Source organism: Varanus komodoensis, unplaced genomic scaffold (assembly GCF_004798865.1).
Source record: "Varanus komodoensis strain SLA01 unplaced genomic scaffold, ASM479886v1 scaffold10, whole genome shotgun sequence".
NCBI lineage: Eukaryota > Metazoa > Chordata > Lepidosauria > Squamata > Varanidae > Varanus > Varanus komodoensis.
The window spans coordinates 31,415,414-31,433,859 of NW_025335269.1; the positions used below are offsets into that span (position 1 = coordinate 31,415,414).

The window sequence follows — 18,446 nt, forward strand, 5'->3', positions numbered from 1 at the left end:
GGACTAAGGCTTGGTTGCAGTTGGGGAAGGATGGATTAAAATCCCCTCATTTCTGCACCTCCCAAAAAGAAAAAAAACACCTTTTCCTATGGCAATTAAACTTAGGAAAGAAACTTCCATTGGTGTCAATGAAAGTGGGTTTTTCCCTCTCCTAAGCATAATTGCAAGGGGAATGCTTTTCCATGGGGGAACCACAAGCTTGCTTTTGTTTGTTTGTTTGTTTCTCTCTCTCTCTCTGCCACAATTTCGTGCATTTTCCCCACACCTATTCACAGTCAGTGCAAATTAAGTGTAGCTGAAAAAGAACCAATTTGGGATGATCTGCGCATGGGGTGAAAATTAATAGAAAAAAAATATTTTATTTGGGGTGCATTGTAGGTAAATGTCCCTGTGTGTTCAGACATGCACATTAACATATGCACATGATATGCAGATGTGTTCTATAGCCTCAGGATCCTTTGCATCAATGTCCTTGTCCAGGGCCCTGGCTGAGTGCTGTGGTGTCTAAATGGAAATGTTCTGGGGAAGGGGGGTCTGGCCATCCTTTAGGAAAGCCATCAGGGCAATTTCCATTCAGCCTTTGCAAATACCAGTCTTCCACATACAGGTCAAAACAGCAGCTGAAATGTGACTTGCAAGCGACAGGATGAGATTTCCATCCTGCAACAAGACTGAACATAACCAACTTGAAAAGCTTTCAGATCATTGCTGCACTGTCAGCATTAAAGAGAAATCTATGAGGAAATCCCCAGAAAAGCTTGTTTCATGAACCAACTCTACCAAGTTGCAAAACATTGCTGTACTTTTACTGACAGTGTTACGTGTTCTACTTGGTTTCCTCTGCCTCTGTCTTATGCCGGCACAAGACTTAATTCTTGCAGGTGTAAAGGTAAAGGTTTCCCCTTGACATTACGTCCAGTCATGCCTGACTCTAGGGGGCGGTGCTGAGCTCCGTTTCCTGGCCGAGGGAGCCAGCGTTCGTCCACAGTCTCCGTGGTCACGTGGCCGGCATGACTAAACACCGAAGTGCACAGAACACTGTTACCTGCCCGCCGCAGTGGTACCTTTTTATCTACTTGCATTTGCGTGCTTTCGAACTGCAAGGCTGGCAGGAGCTGGGACGGAGCAACGGGAACTCACCCGTTGTGCAGATTTGAACTGGCGACCTTTCGATCAACCAGCCCAGCAGTTTAAACCACTGCGCCACCTGCTTGCAGGTGACTAGTGTTCAAACTAGAGAAACATGAATTTGTGGTCAACAGTGCACATGCTGGAAGAAATCTAATTAAATTATGCATGCTTAAAACAAATGCTAAAACTATTTATAGTCAAAGTGTAGCCCAGAGCTGACAGAGCAAGTACTAACTTCCACTTTGCCTGTACTTTGCTGGATGTTTGCAAATGCAAACTCATCATGCAGCTTTAGTCTTCACAAAGTTAAGTGCTTGATGCTTGAGAAACTAAATATGGCTGATCTGTTGCTCTTAAGAGTTTTTGATTGCCCAACATTCAGACTGGCTGCCTGTACTATGCAGGAACTTTAGACACTGCACTAGGGAAGCATGCTCGCTTTTTTGGATATTCTAACTCCTCTGCAGAGTCATCCAGATGCAATTGCATGCTTGCTTTGTCAGTGCTAAAATATATGGATTACCTATCTAATCCAGTAATTATCACCTATTGCTTTTGCCTGGAAATCACCTGGTTCAGGGATCAATTAGCTCCCTATGAAGCTTTCCTTACCTGCCTGATTATTTATTTTCAGTTTAATGGTCCAGCCATCCTTCTAAATTTGCATCCTAAAGTTGCCCATTCATCCCCTGAAGCTCCTGCAAGCTAAACTATTCCTTTTCCAGGATCCCTTTGAAATAGTCTTGGGTAGCTTTGAGAAAATGTGCTCACGAAACCCTACCGTTCTGTGGGGATTGCACTTCCTCACACTATGGAAATGTTAATGTTTTGACTCTTACTCTAGCAACTTAGTGAAACAGGTATTAGTATCTTCTACATTTTTGTTTTTATAGAAGTTGCTTGCTCTCACCCACGTTTTCCTAAGTGTGTTTGCGCCATAAACAATCTCTTGGCAATCTGACCAACTTTAGAAGAATGGCTATAAGAAAGGTTTGGGGGAAGGAAGCAACCTGGAGCAGCAACACACGTCATAGACTGCTCAAGAAGCAGTTCTTTCGGGAATGCTCTAAGACAGTATACAGCATTTTGGAGGCAACTGAGTAAAATCTGAGACATGAGTTAGAGATGGACCTTTCTTGGAATGCAAAGCTTTTGCAACAGGGCTTTAATAAACCTCTGGTGAGCAGTTTCCATGACGCACACACTCCGTACTGTCAGACAGAGCCAGTTCAGTGGGAAACAAGTTTTGCAACTGAAGCTGGCTGTTCGGTGGCTTTGTGGTGACAATTTTACTCACTTTGTTGCTTTAACAAATCAAGCTATCTTTCGGAGAGGGACTCAGTAGTTTATCTAAGGGGTGGGGAAAGAGATCCCGCCTTAGGAAAGGTGGTGGGAACTAAATTTGACCATTCAGCCAGTAAAGTACCTATGGCAATTGCAGCAGAAGGATGCAGGGCAGTGGGGGGTGGATAGCCAGGGTGAAGGAAGCAGAGCTGCTTGAGATTCAGAAGCCCACGACTATCGGACTGGAAAGGGGGTGAAACAGCCCCTAATGTTTAGGAAGTAGGTGGCAGTGCCATCTATCCGTAAATTAGTAAACTCTGCCTAGAAGTTGGGTTAGATAGGTAGATTAGCATGGCTGCTAAGGAGAGAGGACAGAAGCTAACGGACTGGAGATGAAAGACTGGAGCAGAGAGCCTGGAAAGCAGCCACATCATGCAGATCCCAAGACTCAGTAGTTTATGTAGGGTAGGTTAATTTGTTTTCTAGAGACTTCGTAGTACACACTACTGCAAAGGAAGACAACCTTGTGTATATATCCCCCACTAAATAGTTTGGACTGAAACTCCCATCAGCCCCAGCCAGCATGGTCAATGGACAGTGATTATGGAAACTGTGGTCTCCACCTGGCAGGCTCTAGAGGTTGTCCTTGCAATACTGTGTACTGCAGATCTGTAAATGCGTTCCAATCCTTAACTGCAAGCATACATGCAAGAGAAATCGTTATGCTGCACTGCTCTTGGGCAAGCCAAGCCGCTCTCTTAGCCTCCCTATTTGCAACAAGGTTAGTAATACAGAAGTAATATTAGGAGACACGCTTTAAAAACGCTGTGCAGTGTACACGTGCTAAATTATCAGTATTACCAGTGGAAATGGCTGCTCTTAGTGCTTTCTAGTAAGAGGCAGGAAGGGAGAAAAATTACAGCAAACCTGTATACGCAAATGTCCACTTTACTAGAAGAGAAATTACAATGCAGCCCTTAGAGAAATACAAACAATATTTGCATATACACACAAATACAGGGATTTCACAATAAATGATGAACAGAAAGGTTTATTCATATAAAATATTAGGCACGATATTTTACTACACCAAACAAAAGTTCCCATAATCTTAAGTCAGTTTATAATCACAATCAGATATTTGGAAACTTTTTGAAAAGGCTCCCAATCATACAAGTAAAATCAGGTAATTTTGATGAATTTCAGTGGAATTGCACCAGAAGAAAGCAGACTCCTGCCTGCATGCTGGACAGAAAATGGGGTAGAGGCGGTGGTTCCAAACTAACCATGCTGCTGGAATCTAGTATATGCACTGCATTGATGACATTGAAGGAGCAGTCACATGCATGTTTAGGCAGGAAAAAAGGCCTGCATCTTCCAGCATGACTGGCTGGGGCATGCTGGGAGGTGTAGGCATGTTTTACAGTCTGAACTAGCACAGGATTGCATGTTTAACTACTCTTCTCACAAGCTCTTTAACACTGCATGGGTGTCATACTCACTTCTGTTCAATTAGCTGCGCATAAAGTGGGCATAACTCTTTGTATCTATTAAATTGGCTGTGTGTGAGGGGGTGCTTATCCTCTACGTTTGCATGCACTTGCCAAAGCAAGTAAAATTCATCATGTATGGCAGAAGAAAATTAAACAACATATGCTGGGGTGCAGTTCCTGTAACACCCCATGCTTACATAAACTATGGCCCAATCCTAGAACTTCATTCTGCGTGGGAATGCTGGGCGTAGAAATGCATTTTTCAGCCTAAATACGTACAGGACTGCATGTTTAGTGATCCTTCAAATGCTGCCCTTGACCCACATTTGACTGTCTGCCAAGGGTTCAGGGAACATGCTATTCTTGCTGTGTTGGACACAGCAAAACAGGAAGGTTCTTGAGCACCTGGCGAGCCAAAATAGGTGGCTGGAGCAGCAGTGGATCTGGCAGGTCACAAAGTAGGACAGCCTGACTGAAACACGTCAGTGGAAACCTGCTTACAGCTGGTTGAACAGGCAATGAAGGCCAGGTTGAAAGATTCTGATCAACTTAAGACAATGTTTACTTTATCTATCTATGACAACCACTACTTTTTAAAGATATGGCGCCTGCTGCTGTCATGATCACCTCCATAAAAGCTCATGCCTTCCAATTCAATACTAAGCGGGCAGATGGCAAATGTTTAGGATAGGCATCCTGACAAAAGTGGATCTGCAGACTAGCAAACCACAAATTTGTATCCCTGGCAAATTTTCTGCACCTTGAGTAGCAACCTGCCTTGCAGACATTTAGCTTCTGAAGGTTGCTTCCCTACCTAAGTTTCTGTAGAATAGGCTACTAGGAGAGAAGCTGAAATGGAGCCAGTAAAAATGTCAGCAGCCCTACACACCACCACTGCCAAAGCATTATTTGGCAACTGATGGCATGCACATCGGTGAAACTTTTTAAAATTAAGAGTTCTCAGCTGCAATTTTCAAACTACTTACTCCAAATCTATTTCCAGGAAACTCACATCAGTGGAAATATTTTCAGATGGATCCAAAATAAATACATGAATGCACTGCAACCTTTTCTTAATAGTGAATGCATCTGGTTGATAGAATAATCATGGGATCTATCTATTTTCAGATGCTAATGGAATGTCAGATATTATACCACACGCATAATACACCCATGCATTCACATAATCAAGCATTAGAAACTAATTTCTCAGCATAATTATATTTATGCAAAATTTAGCAAACTGAGAAGGTAGCTGAATGACTCACCTGTATCCCTTAGTTTACTTCTCTCATCGTGCTCTCCAAAAGCCAACAGAGAGCAGCTCTACAATTGCCATCAGTTTATTTTACTTACTTAATGTACTCTGGACAATGAAACAAGACCTGCAGTATTTTTTTATATAAAGGTTTTTGTTCTAAAGCTGTGAAATGTATGGGCAATTTGAAAAGAAAACAGAACTGTGTTTATGTTTAGTCTGCAGTATCCCACAAGTGTTATGGATGCTTCCAATTTTAAAAGCACAAGTATTATAAGTCAGAAGGTATTTTCTACTGACAGAGCAGCATCCCGCGCTCCCGCAGACTTCCCAAAATCTACCAGTCCTTCACAACAGATTGCAGGGAGGGTAGGAAAGTACCATTATACAAGTGGTAGTGTTGGATTTGACCTAGAGCTCCAACTGAATACATGCAAAATATGGAATGTTACACAGTTCGCATTGGTTGTCCTCCCTCAAACACTTAAGTGAGAATTCATTAAGCTTTTTGTGGGTATGTTAAAAGGTCTCCAAATGGATGATATAAAGACAATCACACAGGCAGTGCATTTTCAGCTTTGACCTCAAGCCATAATTCCACGCCCCTTTATTTTGGCCATCACAATGGATCAATGCAGTTGGACTATGTGCTTGATGAGTAAGGATGCTTACAGAAAATGTTCAACCAAAGTTAGGTGCTTCCTCACCATTAAATTCAGAGGGTCATATTTAAGGATGTGCTTAACTTTCCCACCGAAGGCAACAGGATGTGAAGGTTTTTAATGCTGGCAGGATTGTATTGTTGACAGACAGATATGCAGCCCACAACCCTGTTGAGTCATCACCACGAAGGTCAAAATTATAAAGAACATTTCTGATGTTGCAATTTATAAACACGGGGTACTCTAATAAGCCACTCCTTTATTTCAAAATAGATCCAAATGTCCAAAATAGATTCTTGCCCAACTCTAGTCAAACTAGCAACCGGTGTTCTGGAACTGTGTATCCAAGAGCCAATTTAGATGCAACAGGGATCACATGCAGTCTCAGCACTTAACCGGAGCCCATACAGGAGCTTCACTCAGCTGGTATCACAGGCACTAGTATTTGCAAGCCAAGAATCCCTGACTAACAGCAGCTGCTACATACATATGGAAGGGCACCTAGGGTGATGGTGCAGTTGGCCATGTGGACTTACTACACAGGCAAGGACTTCTTAGCAGTGCTGCATGCGGCCCGTATCTCAGTAAGAAAGACTCAACTAGCTGTATGCATCAGTCTGCCACAGAATGCCTAGGCACCTATTTTGAGACATAGGAGAAAAGGCCTTTGCTCTAAACCATGACGACATGGCAGGCAATTCTCCAGTGGATTTGTACATGATACCCTAAAACCAGGTTGGGCTGCATTCAGCAAAAAAGCGTATTCCAAAGGTTTACACTGATCTTGCATAACTCACCTCTCAAAGTGTGACTTCAAGATCAGGCTGCAGCTGAACAAATATAAGATATATAGAAAAATAGTATAAAATGGGGGAAAAACACCCTGTTTCACTTTCTATCCACCACTGTTACTCGATACATGTTTGCAAAAAACAATCCCTTGCCAATCTATCTGCCACGCACCCCACCCTTTTTTAGTTTTTGCTTTCCTGAAGTGCTGGTAAATTCCCCAAAATTTTGGAGGGGCAGGGGGAAAGGATAGGAGAAATAAAATATAACTCAACATTTAAGTAGGGCTTAAAGTGAAGAGGTGGAGGGCAGAAGACTTCTACAGTTTTCTCCCCTCCATGGTATAAAAGCATAACTCACAGGAATTTAAAAAAAAAAATCAGTCAAAGCTGTTTTTTGGGAGGTTCCTCTCAAAGCGTTTGTTTCCACAGAGAGGCCTGTTTAGCCTGACGACAACATGGGCAGAAGCATGCCCAAAGCACTCTCGCTCCTTGGCTTCTCCATTGTGGCGATCCTGTTCAGTTTGCCAACCTCTGTCTGCCAGCTGGGAACTTTCTTGGTGGTCATGTGACGACGAGCATGCTTTGTCAGGTGATCACTACGCATGAAGCGGCGGTCACAGACTGGACAGGCAAACTTCTTCTCCCCTGTGTGAGTTCTGCGGTGGCGGGACAGTTCATCTGAACGGGCAAACTTTTTATCACAACCTTCCCAGCTACAAGTGAAAGGTTTTTCTCCTGCAAAGAGGGCAGAGAATGAAAACAGACGAAGTAAAGGAGCTGACTTTACCAACAAACACTACAAAGTGTTGCGCAAATGAACTCTCCCTTGCTTGAGACTGGCTCCTCCCACAGCCGGATTTTGTGAATTAAGGAACAAAATATAAAGACAACTGCACGCACAGCACTTCAGAAGTAGCTCTGTATTGGATATGTGTTAGAGGGTCTTTAACCATTGTTTCTCTGCTGCTGCAGTCATCTGCCTGGGAAAGAAGCATCCACTGTCACAAACTGGAGCTTTTCTGCCAACGCAAAAGGGCTAATGAAACCCTCACCAGCCATTACCAGGGCCTGATCCAGATTGGGGCCCCATGCCTGCCATTTACTTATTTAAAAAATTCATTCATTCAATTGCTAATGGCACCTTATCTGCCCAACAGAAGTCAGAAGTATCCTGTATGAAGAAAAAGGTGCAACATTTAGTTAAGTAAATAGAGATTAAGACAATCTCATTTGTCCGCAACATATCAAATCAAGCATTTTGTCAACTGATTATAGTCTTTATAATGAATAATTAATAACTAGTCTTTTCTGCCACCAAAAGTAAAGAAACTGACATATTATGATTAATTTTATGAAAATATCTTCCTCTTTGAGCATATTTCTCTAAAGCAAACTAGCCAAGAACGGAAGTATGAGTGACCACCCATCCAGTCCTCCATGAGCCAAGGGACATCTGGGTCAGGACCATCCCCTGCAACATCGGCTCAGCTGCCACATCTGGTGGGAACTGGCTTCACTGTACATGCTGTTTTCCCCTCAGGGGAATACTCACATGCCCCAACGCTGGCCTCATCATGATAGCTGGACGTGTGCACCAGCATGTTTGCTTCAAAGAATTCATCACAAGCTTGATAAAGCTTAAACTTTCTGACCCCAAATTGCATTCAAGTCTGCATCCAGTTCCAAGAAGTATAAACCGGATAAATGGGGGTGCGCGCAATGAAGCAAATTCCTCACTCATTCCTGCTCCCCAGTCATATTTTCACAGTTCTAAAATCCAAATGTTCAGTTATGTTGGCATATGGCCATTAAATACCATATCACCCTTATTCACCTCTATACATACCAGTATGAGTTCGCAGATGGGCTTTCAGGTGAGAACTTTTAAAGTATGTTTTCCTGCAGCCTGGAAAGTTGCAAACATAATTCCGTCTCCGGGAAAAGTCCACTAAAGGTGCACTGCTTTGACCAGAAGCAATGAAAACTGGAGCAGGTGCCAGAGGCAATAACTTAGTATTCCCAACAGACATCACTGGTTGTTGGCAGGGCGACGCCTGGGCAACTGCAGCCTGAGGAAGGACCAGCATAACAGTCCCCTGTGGCATGGATGGTCCCATGAGCACAGGCTGGGAAAGTGGGGCTGAGTGCGGTAAGATGGGCTTGACCGTTGCTGCAGTCTGAGTCGAGGGCTTTAGGAAGGCGGGGACCACCCCTCTGTGTCCATCCAAAGGGATCATCTGGCAGATCACCTGGGGACTGGAAAGCGGGGTGGGCAGAAGCGGGGTGGCCTTTTGCTGTGCATCATTTTCAGAGTCCTTTGGGAAAGAAGTCTGCTGTGAAGCCTGCTTCAGCAGTTCGTGTCCTTGACTGGCAGCTCTTGAGCAGCTCGAGTTGTGCAAATGAGACCCATGGGCTGGGGAAGCATTGTAGGTTGAGTTGTCTGCCATATCACCGTCCTCCAAAACTCTGGAATGTCGCAGGCCTTGTGCCTGGTGCTGGTCTGGAGAACCGCTGATGCCTGAGACTGGCTGCACACTAGGAATGTGTGAGTCACCTGTGTGACGGATCACGCTGGTTGCCATGGCTCTGCAAAGCTGAGGAACAGGTTGCTCAGCTCTTGCTCGCTTGTGGCTAGGCTGACTCTCCACGTGCAAGCCAGATGGCTGGGCTGCAGTGAGAGCACAACCTGAGGGAGTGACCACACAGGCAGATGGGTTAGCCTTGATTGTCCTAGATTTGGAGTAAGTGGTTTGTGATGACAGTAGTGCTGTTGTTGGAGAAGGCTCAACAAAATCTGGACTATATGGTGGTGTCATACACTACATAAGGAAATGAATAATAAAAAGGGAAAGTATTAGCATACAAATATAACACACTACAAGCATTAGGTCGGGTAATGCCCCAGCACCGATACCTACTTCACTCACAACCAGCGCTCTCTCATTCGAATCCCCAACTAGGCATTTCCAAAGCATAAGTGTACAACAATATAGCTGCCCATTTAAATGCAGCTCGTTCTGAATATCTTGTAAGAAAATTGCTTCTGCATTCCAGGCTCATCTAGAATTACAGCCCAATGTGGAGGGGACAGGATGGGAGGGAAGCTGGCACTCTGACAAAGCACCTGCTTTGCATGCAAAAGGGTTGCAGGTTGGATCCCCAGCAGCTCTGGGCAGGGCTGGCTAAACACATCTGCCTGACACCATGAAGAGCCACCACTGGTCAATGTCAACAAGAATGGCCTAGATGGACCAAGGTTCTGACTCGGTATCAGGCCACTTCCCACAAGTTGAATCAAGTGCAGTGGGGGAGAAACAGTGCCTGCAAATGTTCCTGTGCTGGATTACTGCCAATCCTGAAAGACCAGCTGAATGCTGAGGTGCAGAGCTTCAGCACACAGCTCTTTGGCTTACATGGAGCAACCTCGCCACTTCACAAGTGGTACGAATTGCCCAAGCACCCAGTTAGTGTTCCCCACATTACAGCTGTAACTGCACACTGTCAGTGTTGCTGCTCTGACTCAATTAAGAGGAAATGATACAGGCAGATGCGATCCAAAGAGTCACAATAATCTGAAGCGTATCACTGGCTAAACAGGAAGTACTGTACTCAAAAAGAAGTGTGTGGCCAATATCAGAAGAAACATACTACTTCTGATGGCTTACTACTGACACCACCAACCACAACAAGAATATCTGAAGCCAAATAAATGAAGCACTAGTCATAGATTAAATGGGGACCTCTTTATTTCTTTCTGCTTGCACATTTCTATTTATCCCACACATACTGATTTTGTTTCAGGGTGTGTTTGTTTATGTCTCCTTACCAGTGTAGATAAAAAGTTAAAATCCTTGGGCAACTCAGAGGTGGGTTCAGCGTGCATTGTGAAGTCACCTGAATCTGAGACAGGTGTAAGAGGCCTTATCTTTAACAGATCACCTTTCTGTGACCTTTGACCCCAGGAGCTCATGCAAACAAGAGCCTCAGCTGCTTCTATGTCGTTCTGTTCCAGGGTGCTACAAGTAGACCTTTCGCTGTCATGACGCTGCCGTTCATGAATGGATTCACAGATGTCCACAAAGTCAACCTAGAGATAAACAAGCCATCACTGTTAGTCGATCAGATACCACAGGTAAGGCATACTCATTGTCTGCTTGTAAACTCAGTATATGGACCAGGGATGGACAACTGTGGCCCCTGCCCTCCAGATGTTTTAGAATCACAGAAAAGTAGAGTTGGAAGGGGCTAAGAAGGCCATTGGGTCAATCCCTTCTCAGTGCAGGACTCCGGGTTAAAACATTCCTGGCAGAAGACTGTCCAACTGCATCCTGAATGCCTCCAGTGTTGGATAGCCCACAACCTCCCTAGGAAGTTGGTTCCACTGCTGTACTGCTCTATCAGTCAGGAAGTTCCTCCTGATGTACAGCTAGACTCTGGTTTTCTGTAATTTGGGCCCAATTTTCAAATTACAGGGTGTCCTACCCTGTGGAAAGATTGAGAAGAGACCCAGGCCCTCCTTTGTGTGGCCACCTTTTGAGTACTTGAAATGTGCCATTGTATCTTCCCTCCGTCGTCTCTTCTCAAGCCTAAACATGCAGCCCAAAATAGCATTTGCCTTTTTTGCAGCCACTTCACATCACTCACTCATATTCAACTGGACTTACAATCACCCCAAAAATCACTTACATCCTTTTTGCTTGCAGGATTAGTGAGTCAGGTATCTTGTCAACTACATACTTCATTTTCTGGGTGCAGAATTTGGCATTTGTCCCTATTAACTTTCATTTTGTCGATTTGGACCCACTGTTCCAACCTATCAAGGTTTTGACTTATAACTCCCAACAGCCCTATCTGGCTTAGTCAATGGTGATGGATGATTGAAGTTGTAGGTCAAATATCTGGACAGACACAAGATGCTGTGTTGCCCTGGCCGGGGGCAGTAGGGTTTTGTTTTGTTTTTTTTTAGATTTCAAGAGAGTGATATGCCGACTCCTGGTTTACTAAGACAGAGATTATTTATTATTGCAATAATGCCAACCAAGCAAGCTAGACTTCCATAACATTAAGCAGCAAGCCTCTTAACTCTGCACAGCAGGAACTTCTGCAAAGCAGGATCCCAATCAGCTGGGCTCAGAGAAAAAAGCAGAATCCCCCTCAGAAACAGTCTGAACCACAGGACAAAAGAAGTGGCTAGCTTTTATAGATAACAAACTTAATGCATTCCGTGCATGCGTACAGCATTCTATACAATTAAAAGATATGGTAACAGGAGTAATAGTGTTTACACAGGTGCTAAGAAATAATGAAGTGTTGTGAGGTAGTCAGGTGTGTTCCTGACTGGACAGCCACGGTTCCTATCTGTCTGACATCAAAGCATAGGCTTGTTACTGCCTCTTGTCTTCAGAAGTAATGCCTGATAAGGGACGTTCAAGGCTGCAGATGTGCACCGTGCATATTTCTTGTCCCATCTTTATATCAGAGAGGGAGAGACTCCTTAGCTTCATGAAAGCAGACTGTCAGGGCCAGGGGAATACTGCCTCAAGTTCTGTTGTAAGCAACTAGACTTTAATGCCAAGTGAAAGAAACTTTTTAAAGAGTTGGAGACCCAGGCCTGGCTTTTTGGGGTTCAGGCCTGTTATGGTTGCCCACAACAATATAGATCAAAGTCCTGATCAGCAGACTGCTGATGTCTGCCCCCATAACCAGAAGAAGCTGTAGTATCGCCTTTCAGTCAAAGACCTCCACATCTGATCCCTGAAACCCCTGTTAAAAGGATCTTAGCACTGCTCCACTGATTGGAGAATTGGCTGTTGGTCAGAGCCCAGAACAGTGAACTAAAACAACTTACCATTTGGTTTGATGCATCAGATTTTCTTACAGACATTAGCAGATATGACAGCTGTAAGGTGGGCTGGGTGAGCATTCAGTCGCTCCCCCTGCAGTGCGTTACACTGTGTGAGATGCGCATTCACTTACATGCCCCTCTTCTGCTCAATGAGTTGCACAAGGACACCCTGTGATTACCTCCAGATAAGGGTCAATTCAGGGCTGTCTTAACGCATGGGCCTGATGGGCACTTGCCCATGGGCCCCATACTAATCTGTGTATGTTAACCCTTCATTTTTACATTTTTATTCCTGTGAGTAGTTGTCATAGGGGCCCCAGTACACTGTTTTTCCCCGGGGCCCATAATGCTGTTACAACAGCCCTGGGTCAATTTCAGTCTTCCTCAGTGCCTACTGAGGCATCCCACTGGCATCCCACAACCACCTCAGGTGTGGCTCTCCACCTAGCTCTTTCACCCCCCCCCCCAGCAGCTGGAAACTCACAGCAGGGGCTCTCTAGCTTTACCTTGTTGTTTGCTTGTGCAGTGGGCTGGTTGCTGTGATCTGGGCTCCAGGAAAAAAGAGCCGGGGGGGCGGGGGGGCTTGCAGTGCCTCAGCTGTAAAATGGTGGGCAGGGCAGGAAGGGGGAGAAGAGAAGGCAGGCTCAGTCAACTCATTAGCTATGGTGGGGTGAAGCCCAAGAGCAGGGGAGCAATGTGACTGGCTAGTTGCAGTGGGGCACAACACAGTTGTGGGAGGGTGGACAATCTGGATGTGCTTGCAAAGGAGAGTAATGTGCACCTGCACTGAGACATTTTGCAACACCAGCAGAGCAGAGTTCTCTCTTGGTGACAAGGAGGAGGACTGGTCCAATACAAGGACCAAGTCAGCAGTTTAGAATTGGCTTGACCAGTGAGGCCTTGCTTGGGCAATGGGAAGGGAGATGGGGAAGGGAGGCCCCAGCCAAGTCCATTTGCCTGGGGAAGTGGGCGTGGGGTGCAGCTCAGCCCAAGCAAAACCCCTAAGGCACAATCCTATGCACCCTCAGACAGCAAAAGTCCCACAACTCCAAGCGTTCCCTAACCAGCCATACTGCCTGGAAAATGCTGTGAATTGACGGATGTTTCTCTAAGCATGCTCAGTATTGCTTAACTTCTGCTTGAAAACCGGTGAACATCACTGGACCATTTGTTGGAAAAAGCAAATGCTGGCCACACAGCACAGTTGAGCATGTTCAAGGTTGCTGAAAACAATGGGATTTTGTGTGTTTTACTGTACAGCTATAGCAACAGGTATGTCACCGTCTTTTTACAAACAATAGTCTGGAGTTTGGGCTTGTATTACTAGTTTTTGTTGACCTTAGCAGCTTCCTGTGATAAATTATTACAAACTCCTCACATCACAACTTAATCTAGAACCCCATATTTTGCACATGCTTCAGTTCTCTATTCAGCACACATGCAAAATTTTCACAGCAGCCAATGAGGAGCCTATATGCACAAGGAAAGTAAAATCTTCCTCTTGGACAGTAGTTCACAGCTAGCTCTCCCTCCCCCCCCCCCCCCCCCCCCCCCCCCCTCTCTCTCTCTCACACACACACACACACAAATACATATAAAATGTATCACCTGCAAATATTACTAAACAATACTGGGTTCTATTCAACCCCCAGCTACACACAAGTAATCCAATTGCAACAAATTAAGCTTGTGCACATATTAAAGGTTGCAAAGAGAGAACTTAACTGTATAGATGTAGACCACGTTGGCTCCAAATTGTTAATTTGGTTCATATAAAATGATGCCAACATACTTTCCATATGATGAAACTAATATGAAATTTCCAGCTAACCCAATGACTTGGCATTGCAGGTTCACAGACACTTAGCAAACTGAGCAGGTTTAGAGGGGAAGAAGAGTAAAATCATCAGACTTGAAACTTATCTAAATAATAAAAGGGTTCTTTGCATCTGCTTTTTATTTAATCCATAGGATGATCAAAAGTACCAACTCTGACTGTGCTAATAATTAGCATTTAAATAATATTTATGTAATAAATTCTAAAATATCAAAGAATGGAAACACTTAAAGGGAGGACGACTTCAACATTTGCTTGCAACTCCTGAGAATTATTTTTTTTGGAGTCAAAAGAAAACTCGTTTTAAATGAATAAAAAGTACTGGGGTGGGCTTTGAAACGTAAGAAGAGCTTATTCGAAGGCTCAAATGATTCAGAGAGAAACATTTAAAGAACATTTTAGATTTACTTGTGTTGCATGAAGTCCACAATAGATTTAATAAGCTTACAAAGGGGTGGGGGGAGAGAGCGCGCAGGTTTAAGAAGCAGAGGCTGACTTCCAGACAGACACGCACCAGCATAACTTAGCCTGGCAGCCTGTCCTTAAATCACCTCCTTCCACCCAGACACTGCAGAGGCAAACCGGATGAGCTGGCACTCAACGCAAGAAACGGCTGCGAGTCTGCAGCCACACAAAGATGGGAAATTTCCCACCAACTCGCTCTCCTGAGGTAACAAAAACGTTATCAAACGTGGAGGGGCGACTGTTTACATCCATTCCTGCCCTATACTGCTCGGTGCTTTATTTTCCAGCTTTGTTACTTTGCTTAAACAAGAAAAAAAGGGGGGGTGAGGGGCTGACATGCAGATGAGCAAAATTACGAAGTCCCTGTCAATTGGTTAGGAGGAGGTGAAGCACCACCTTCTAAAGGGAGGGAAGGGGTTGGAAGGCTTTCTCTTCACCTCAAGGGATCCAGAGCAACCACCCACTCCAAATATAGCTCTGGGGTGGGGGGGAAGAGTGGGGCGACGTCATGCATCAAAATAGCCATGTGAGCAAGTGGGTGGTGGTCTCTAGCAGAGCCACTGCTGGGAAGCACTGCTAAGCGAGGCGTGGTAGTTTCCCTCCCTGATTGGAAGGCAAGGATTGCAGGAAGAGGGGCACGACTCTCTCAGCAAGGATCAAAAAATGACAAAGTTAACAAAGAACCCCACCCACAAAATGTGGAGGTTACCTCCTCCCCAAACACGACCATCTATGAGATCGACACCTAGCTTGAGCGAGGCAGTATCCCTCTTGCACTAACAATCTGCAGGGCGCGAATACATGTCATTTCCAGGCAACGGTGGATCACAATTCGCTGCGATTACTCATCGTGAAGTACATTTTGTGTGCGTCAGTGGGCACTACCCATGGGGTAAGGCATTACTCCCAGGGCAAATAAACCTACAGTTCTATGCATTGCACTCTTCCGAGTAAGTCCGTCTAATTGAACTCATTAGGACTTTCCTTGAGGAGAATGCATAACATTGGGTGCAAGAATGAGAAATGCCCACTGCATCATACACTCTATGCTTGTCCATCTCTCCGAGCTCAGAAGCAAGTTTAAGGCTAGGAGAACAGTATTAAGTTATCATTCGCAAACATAAACGTCACCAAGTCCAGCTAAGTTCGAAGAGCCACCCACACGCGCCCTAGACAGACCAGGGAAAGGAATCGCATGAACTGGCTTTGTTAGACTGATCATTCCTGCTCTACCTAACCCACAGCAGGTTAGGAAAGCTGTAGTCCAACGCCACAAATAAAGCACGCGCGCATCAAACGCGCCCATCACCTTGGCGTCTCGCCGTTTCATTGATATTTGCATCGAACAGATGAATAGCCAAGTGATCCATTTGCTCTGATTCTCCACGCACCCACCATTGTTCATCAGTGTTTCTCCCCTTCCCCCGCACCTCTGTACCCCAAGTATCTTGCACCGTAGAAAGTGATGCGAAAAGGATCAGAAGGAAAGGAGTGGGGAGGAATCAAGTCAGCCTATTTCAGCCCTAGGAGCTGACAGGGGAGGCGGGGGTCTCTGCTTTGCCCCTCTCTCCCCCCTTCCTTCCCTTCCCTCGCCTCTGTCACCTCGCACCGTGCAGCAAGTGGTACTCACAGAAGGGGCATCTCCCATCTCATCGGCGCAAGGCGAGGTGTGCATGGTGAAAGCTCCCGCAGGCAGCAGCGATGTGACAAAGCCAGCAACAGCAATCGCCAGAAGCGCCGCCGCCGCCGCCTGCCTGCCTCTCTCCCGCCCCCTCCTTCGAGGGAGGCGAGCAGCCAAAACACAGAGGGAAACACACCAAAACACTCCATACAGCAAAAGCAGCTGGAACGGGGGGTGGGCGGGGAGCAGGGGAGGAGAGAACGAAAGGGGAAGGGAAGGAGCGCCTCACCAATCACAGCCCGAGCTGCCCCTTCGCCGACCAATGAGCTCCCTCGGGCGGCGTGATTGCCTCGTGCAGCCAGGCTGCGAGCAGGAAAGGCCCCTCGTGGGCACGTTCCGTGGCGGTGGCCGCGCCGAACCACCCTCTGGAAACTAGGGGAAAGGTCGGCGCGAGGAGAGAGCGAAGGCGGAGCCAGGCAGGGACAGGGAAGGGCGGGGCGGCTGCCTGTCAGCGAGCAGCGGCGGCGGCGGCCGCCAGCCAGGGAATGCCCGGACGAGAAGGCGGGGGGAGGACTGGGGGTGTGTCTGTGGAGAGGACGCGCGCATAGAGACAAGCGCGGCTGTGACAGTTGACATCACCGCCTGCTCCCCCAGCAACAATAGGCCCGCGAGCGCTTCTGGAAGCCCCACCCCAGCGCGAGCGAGGCCAGTGCAGTCCGTGCGGCGCCTGACGCGCGCTTGTCCTCCTCTCTGGGCGCACGCGATTGCCCCGTTTGAGGCTCCTGCTGCCGCCACCGCTGCCGCTCAAGGCCCCTCTGGGCCTCTCTGGAAATGTGGCAGCCGTCTCGGCCTCACTTTTCCGCGTTGGCTGAAAACCAAACGAACGCGACCCTTTGCCAAGGGCTGGATGCATTTGCGTTTCTATTTGGGAATGCACCATTTTTTAAAGAAAAGCAAAAGTTACAAACTCTTCTCTATCCCGTGCGAGGAAAAAATAGAGGCAGTTTTCCAATATGGCCCATGTGTGCAAACTTTTGGCCGCCTATGAAAGTCACTGAGATGTTACTCTTGCATTCTTTTCTGCCCCCAAAATGTATATTTTAACGTATATGGTTATAACATCGAGTAGTGGGAAAAGTCTGCTTCGGGATTCTAAAAAGGGGAAGGGATAAATACCTGTTTTTAAAAAATGAGTACAACGGAGAGCGTTACGGTACAATCCAATCAACGCACGTTTACCAAAAAGTACGCGGCAGGTCTTGCATCCTTGTGAATAAGTGTCAGTTTTCAACCTAAAAGTAATTTGCATGAGTAGCCGGGGGGGGGGGCAGGGGGGGGGGAAATACTAGCTAGGGCATGCTGGGAGGTGTACGACTTTTTTTCTGTCTTATCAGCACAGGATTATATCCGCACCCGCCCCCTTGCCTGGGAGGAAAGTGCGCTGAATTCAGTGGAACTTAATCACAAAGGCGATATGCATAGAATACAGTTAGCGCCCCGATGGGCACTTGGCTGTGGCGAATGGCGTGATCCTGTGCATGGTTGAAGTTATACAACGCCCAGCCAGCAGAGGATTGCGTCTTAAATTCTGCAATGACATTGACAGGGTAGCCATACATAGGATCGTGCAAGGCATTTCGCTGCTGCAGCCTGGCACAAACTGCCCGTGGGAACATTTTGTTAGTAAGAATAGAGACTGGGATTGTTAATGAACTTTCCTGGTACTTAGATTTTAATTAAATGTATTTAATTTAAAAATCAAAATACTGCAGACGGAAGGAGAGAAGTACCCGACCATGAACAGAGTTGTCTGATAGGGTGTTTTAAAAAACCCTGGGTGTTGGGAAGCTTTTGTTGGCTAAAATCAAAGTAAATATGCCGTCCCATACTAAAGTTATATGGAGTCAGCCCCATTGAACTCTGCATATTCTCACATAGCTTGTGCTGTATATAAATTAATAAAGCAAAACGATTTACAAGCCAAAGCTCGCTGGATGTTTTTTCAAAAAACCCCTCTTACCTATTTTTTCATTTCTTGTCTTTTTCTGGGTCCGCTTGT

General features: G+C 45.9%; 1 protein-coding gene across 1 annotated transcript; it reads right to left on the reverse strand.

Annotated features, from left to right (window-relative positions):
* Positions 1-3,347: 3,347 nt before the first annotated feature.
* Positions 3,348-16,614, reverse strand: KLF11 (Kruppel like factor 11). The gene is made up of 4 exons (XM_044418264.1): positions 16,397-16,614; positions 10,446-10,706; positions 8,466-9,438; positions 3,348-7,354 (listed from the first exon to the last, which is right to left on the reverse strand). Exons 1-4 carry the CDS (start codon positions 16,439-16,441, stop codon positions 7,059-7,061), a joined length of 1,575 nt encoding a protein of 524 aa, XP_044274199.1. The 5' UTR covers positions 16,442-16,614; the 3' UTR covers positions 3,348-7,058.
* Between the last annotated feature and the right edge of the window lie 1,832 nt (positions 16,615-18,446).

Coding starts and splice junctions, on each gene's coding strand:
- KLF11 (XM_044418264.1), bottom strand. CDS start 16,441: ATGCACACCTCGCCTTGCGCCGATGAGATGGGAGATGCCCCTTCT. Junction 9,439..10,445: donor TTAACTTTTTATCTACACTG/GTAAGGAGACAT, acceptor TTCCTTATGTAG/TGTATGACACCACCATATAG. Junction 7,355..8,465: donor CCATCTGCGAACTCATACTG/GTATGTATAGAG, acceptor CCCTCTTTGCAG/GAGAAAAACCTTTCACTTGT.